Source organism: Bison bison, unplaced genomic scaffold (assembly GCF_000754665.1).
Source record: "Bison bison bison isolate TAMUID 2011002044 unplaced genomic scaffold, Bison_UMD1.0 scf7180017864107, whole genome shotgun sequence".
Taxonomy (NCBI): Eukaryota; Metazoa; Chordata; class Mammalia; order Artiodactyla; family Bovidae; genus Bison; species Bison bison.
This window is the reverse complement of record NW_011494679.1, coordinates 52532-58289: the sequence shown is the minus strand read 5'-3', so window position 1 is coordinate 58289 and position 5758 is coordinate 52532. Positions and strand designations below refer to the sequence as shown.

At 42.7% G+C, this 5758-nt stretch overlaps 1 protein-coding gene across 1 annotated transcript in view; it reads left to right on the top strand.

Moving 5' to 3' along the window:
• Positions 1-2201: 2201 nt before the first annotated feature.
• The window catches only part of MMP1 (matrix metallopeptidase 1 (interstitial collagenase)), an 11792-nt gene continuing 8235 nt past the window's right edge, over positions 2202-5758 (top strand). The window contains exons 1-6 of the mRNA XM_010838867.1: positions 2202-2341; positions 3057-3301; positions 3395-3543; positions 3785-3910; positions 4846-5001; positions 5134-5251. Coding sequence (XP_010837169.1) covers positions 2237-2341; positions 3057-3301; positions 3395-3543; positions 3785-3910; positions 4846-5001; positions 5134-5251 — 899 coding nt within the window. The 5' untranslated portion in view covers positions 2202-2236. The remainder of the gene's footprint in view (positions 2342-3056; positions 3302-3394; positions 3544-3784; positions 3911-4845; positions 5002-5133; positions 5252-5758) is intronic.

Here is a 5758-nt window from a genome sequence, read left to right as displayed (position 1 = left end):
ATGAGTAATGAGCAGACGTTTTTCATTATATAGCCAGTTATTTATTTTAATTTGCACACAGAAATAACACCCCATTAAGCTATGATTTTATGGATATAACAGACTATACTGAGGCAAAACTTTTAGAGGAAATTTAAAGAAAAGTACAAAAATAATATAAGAGGTGTCACTAATATTTGGCAAAACTCATGACAGAGGTAGAAGGATTAATGGAAATCAGAAAACTTAGGGCTAGACCGGGTACAGATACTCTCCTATCCTATTTCTGGTAAAGCTAGTCTGTGAAACTGTGTACAGACTTCTCCTAAAGTCATGTTAAGGTGTCCCATGTTTGCTTGTTTTTATTTTTTGAAACGTGTTTCTTTTAAAAATGTTTATTCACTTTTTTATTTTGTTGCATCAGGTCTTAGTTGTGGCGTGCAGGTGAGATCTTTTGTTGCCGTTTGGGAAGATCCCCTGGAGAAGGGCATGGCGACCCACTCCAGTATTCTTGCCTGGAGAATCCCAAGGACAGAGGAGGCTGGTGGGCTACAGCACACGGTCCCATACGTCAGACGTGACCGAATGACGAATCCTTTCACTTAGGGACTCTAGCGTGGCACGTGGGCTTAGTTGTTCCAAGGCCTGTGGGATCTTGCCCCATCCCCCCAACCAAGGACTCAGCCTATGTCCCTCATTGTAAGGCAGATTCCTAACCACTGGGCCACTAGGGAAGGCCCTGTTTCTTTATTAATTACCCTCATCCCACCATAATTGGTGCACAGAAGATGCTAAATAAGGTCTTTGAAATGGATGAACACATAAATACTTGAATGAGTGCATGCATAAAGAAGAAATAATTGCTTCCTATCCCCAAGGAGCAGACATGTGCTCACACTGAGGGGAATGAGGATGATTAAAATAAGATCTCAGACTCACACTTGATCGTCTGCTAGCCTCTGGCTCACCTAATGGGCTGACAGTTTTCAGAGAAGGATTCCACTCGTCCCGTGATTCTGCTGGGCAGTGTCTACACCCTGTAGGGAGTTACCACATACCCCACCCGTGGATGGGGGTCTTCTCAGCCCAGATTCTCAAATTCTGGGCCTGAATGAAGATTAAGGGAAACTATGGTGCTATGAAGTAGTGTATAAGGCAGTTTAGCAAAGGTGGAAAGAAACCCCGCTGAACCCAGAAGAAAAAGTGAGTGTTAATTCACGTCCGATTCTTTGTGACCCCATGGACTGTAGCCTGCCAGGCTCCTTTGTACATGAGATTCTCCAAGCAAGAATACTGGAGTAGGTAGCCATTCTCTTCTCCAAGGAATCTTCCTGACCCAGAGATGGAATCTGGGTCTCCTGCATCACAGGCAGATTCTTTACCATCTGGGCCACTAGGGAACCCAGGAGAGCCACCCACAAATGAGTGCCTGTCTGTGCGGGTGCTGAGCAGCCGTGGGGCATACATGTCAGCAGTTTTGCCCTTTGCTTGGAAAGCAAGGTGTGTGTGTACCCAGAGCACTTTATGACCAGCAGAATCAAGTAGCAAAGCCTGCTATTTTTTTTTTAAAGTCCGTGGCGTACTCTGTGATTTGTGTATATAAGAAGGTGAGGTATAGAACAGCCTTGTGGACTCTGTGGGAGAGGGAGAGGGTGGGAAGATTTGGGAGAATGGCATTGAAACATGTATAATATCATGTATGAAACAAGTCGCCAGTCCAGGTTCGATGCATGATACTGGATGCTTGGGGCTGGTGCACTGGGACGACCCAGAGGGATGGTATGGGGAGGGAGGAGGGAGGAGGGTTCAGGATGGGGAACACATGTATACCTGTGGCGGATTCATTTCAATATTTGGCAAAACTAATACAATATTGTAAAGTTTAAAAATAAAATAAAATTATTAAAAAAATAGTAATAATAATAAGAAAAAGAAGGTCTCTCTCAAACAGGATAGAAATGAATTGGAGAAAACAATTGTTTATGTGGTGGATATGTCTCCTTTGCCCACGTCCTGTTCGATAGTAATGAAGATTGCAACACCAAACGATCCCAGATATTCTGCTTGGAGTCACCATTCGTGATGATTGCTCATAGCTAATCAAAGGATGTTATGAAATGTGAGTCAGACAGCCGCCGGCTTCCTGGAAGTTCCAGAACCTGTATATAAAGGGGGAGCTTCCTAGTTGAGACACTGGAGCAGCAGAGAGGTAGGAGCTACCAGATTCCTTAAGCTGAGAAGGAAGACAGAGACCAACATGCCCAGACTGCCTCTGCTGCTGCTGCTACTCTGGGGCACGGGGTCCCACGGCTTCCCAGCAGCAACTTCAGAAACACAAGAACAAGATGTGGAGACGGTGAAGGTAAATGCTCAACTTCACATGCCTAAGATGCAAAAGCCTTATTTGTGTTTTCCCACAATATAACAGAATAGTATCAGTATGCACTTCTGGTGGTGATTTAGTAACTAAGTCATGTCCAACTCTTTGTGACCCCATGGACTGGAGCCCACCGGGCTCCTCTGTCCATGGGCTTCCCCCAGTGAGGATACTGACATGGGTTGCCATTCTCTTCCCCAGGGGATATTCCTGACCCAGGAATCGAACCCAGGTCTCCTGCATTGCAGGTGGACGCCTGCATGGTGGGCAGATTCCTGCATTGAGGTGGATTCTTTACTGTCTGAGCTATGAGGGAAGCCCCCAGTAATAGTATAATAGAGTTTATTTAAGGATGCATTTCCTACAAAGAGAGATTTTTTCCAGAAAGGGTATTCTCCCCCAAAATGTATCTAGCTGTGCATAGACTCTCATTTCCAGTTAAAAGTGATAGGGAACTAAAGGAATAATATACAAATATGTCTCTATAAAATTGTAATTCTGACTTCATAGTAAATAGTGGTAGGAAGAGTTCTACTCCAAAATGAGCTTCCACCAACAATAAGGATAATAAGGACCATGCAGCCTAAGTGGAACCTTTAAAAGTAGTTTTTTGTTTCAGGTATGACAGTATAAACCATCAGTATTTAGTAAAATTGGAGGATTTCCCATTCAGTGTTTCGATAATTTTATCTTTCATCAGAAATACCTGGAAAACTACTACAACCTGAACAGTAATGGGAAGAAAGTTGAAAGGCAGAGAAACGGTGGCCTCATAACTGAAAAGCTAAAGCAAATGCAAAAATTCTTTGGGCTGAGAGTGACCGGGAAACCAGATGCTGAAACCCTGAATGTGATGAAGCAGCCCAGATGTGGGGTGCCCGACGTGGCTCCGTTTGTTCTTACTCCAGGAAATCCTCGTTGGGAGAACACAAACCTGACCTACAGGTAATCAGATTGAGCACCAGAGTGGGAACGCTCTTTCCCATCAGAGCCATGAGAAATGAAATCTGATGTGTCTGTGTTTTATTCCACTTGAAGGATTGAAAATTACACCCCAGACCTGTCAAGAGCAGATGTGGACCAAGCCATTGAGAAAGCCTTTCAACTCTGGAGCAATGTCACACCCTTGACCTTCACCAAGGTCTCTGAGGGTCAAGCGGACATAATGATATCCTTTGTCAGGGGAGGTAAGCTCTTTTTGTAGCATGAAAGTATTCTTACCTTAACTTCTCCTTGCCCTTGAATCTCTTCAGCTTTGCAGATAGATTTCCTTGTTTAAAAAAGAGTGTTGATTTTACAGACTTAAGAAGGAAACAAGATGTCATTTGCTGAAAATCTGCTGGCCTCTTAGCAAAGTTAATGCTTACTCTCCTGGGTTAAACTAAATAAGACTCTAGAGAAGCATCTGATGAATTCTGTGTCTTGCAGATCATCGTGACAATTCTCCCTTTGATGGACCTGGTGGAAACCTTGCTCATGCTTTTCAACCAGGTGCAGGGATCGGAGGAGACGCTCATTTTGATGATGATGAATGGTGGACCAGCAATTTCCAAGGTAAGGCAGCTTGTCCTGCCTCTCTCACCCTCCCCCTCCTCCCACCTTCTCAGTTCATTGTGATATTGGTTGATTTAACTGAAAGAATGCGTTAATAGAAATAGGTACTCTGCTGCTACCACTTAGAAAATTAACAACACATTTAGAAAATATAAGAGAATTACTTCTGTTAGTAAGACCATCTTACTGGTTACAATTGGGCTACTCTGAAATTTCTATTGAGAAAGTGTTGAAAATATTAATGTTTTCCTTGTGGGCATCTACACAGAATCTTTTTTTCCTGGAAATACACCAAAGTGTAACAATGTTATTAAGATATCTAGAAATTAAGGGAGAAGATACTATATATTTTTTCTAAAATTTCCAGCATTAAGCATCTATCAGTCTATAAATAGGAAAAAAATTGTGTTTATAGAAGAATATTGCTTCTCCATGAAATAATATATGCCATATAACCACTGACAAGATTGACTAATCTGTGCTAGAGCCTTGGTTGGCTGAATTTGCTCTTTAATTGTAATCATAGAATTCAAGTTTTCACCAATCTCTTCACTGGCTCCCAGATAGCTCAGTGGTAAAGAACCCGCCTACCAAATACAGGAGACTTGGGTTTGATCCTTGGGTCACGGAGATCCCTGGAAAAGGAAATGGCAACCCACTCCAGTATTCTTGCCTGGGAAATCGCATGGACAGGGGAGCCTAGCAAGCTGCAGTCCATGGGGACGCAAAGAGTCAGACATGCCTGGGCATGTAATCTCTTCACTATTAATGAAGGCATCCTTCTCACCTTTCAGAAAAAAAAATTATATACTTCAAAAAGCTACTGATAAAATAAGAACATTAATCCTTGTACAGTTGTAGATTACTTCTTACTTAAATGTCTCCAAACTGAAAACATTTCAAATAATTGCAAATGGGTTTGTTGTCCCTTTTAGATTATAACTTGTACCGGGTGGCAGCGCATGAATTTGGCCATTCCCTTGGACTTGCTCATTCTACTGACATTGGGGCTCTGATGTACCCCAGTTACACCTTCAGTGGTGATGTTCAGCTTTCTCAGGATGACATTGATGGGATCCAGGCCATCTACGGTGGGTATAAAGAAACACAGCATAGACAGGTGGTCCTTAAAACATCCGTTGTCTATCTTTTAAGAAGCCTTCATTGGTTATGTAGTTTTCCAAAGCCAGGCAGAACTAACTTCAGATCTCTTGTTCCTTTAGGACCTTCCCAAAATCCCACTCAGCCAGTCGGCCCACAAACCCCAGAAGTGTGTGATAGCAAGCTAACTTTTGATGCCATAACTACAATTCGGGGAGAAGTGATGTTCTTCAAAGACCGGTAGGACAACAGTTCTTTTTTGCATTTTGTATTTGTAATAATAATAGGACTCACTACTATGGGGCTGTATGGGCTACTACTATGCTTCACATATTATTTATTACATTTGTTTATATACATAATTGTAGTTATAATTAAGCATAAAAAATAGCTTGCTCTTGCACAACATAATGAATTTTTAACAACTTTTTTCCCAGCACGTATTCTGTCTTGATTCTCAGAAAACTTACCAGTGACGTAGCAAATCAGTAAATATAATTCCATTTTACAGATCGGTAAAGCAGAGAAGGCAATGGCACCCCACTCCAGTATTCTTGCCTGGAAAATCCCAGGGATGGAGGAGCCTGGAAGGCTGCAGTCCATGGGGTCGCTGAGGGTCGGACACGACTGAGCGACTTCCCTTTCACTTTTGACTTTCATGCATTGGAGAAGGAAATGGCAACCCACTCCAGTGTTCTTGCCTGGAGAATCCCAGGGACAGGGGAGCCTGGTGGGCTGCCGTCTATG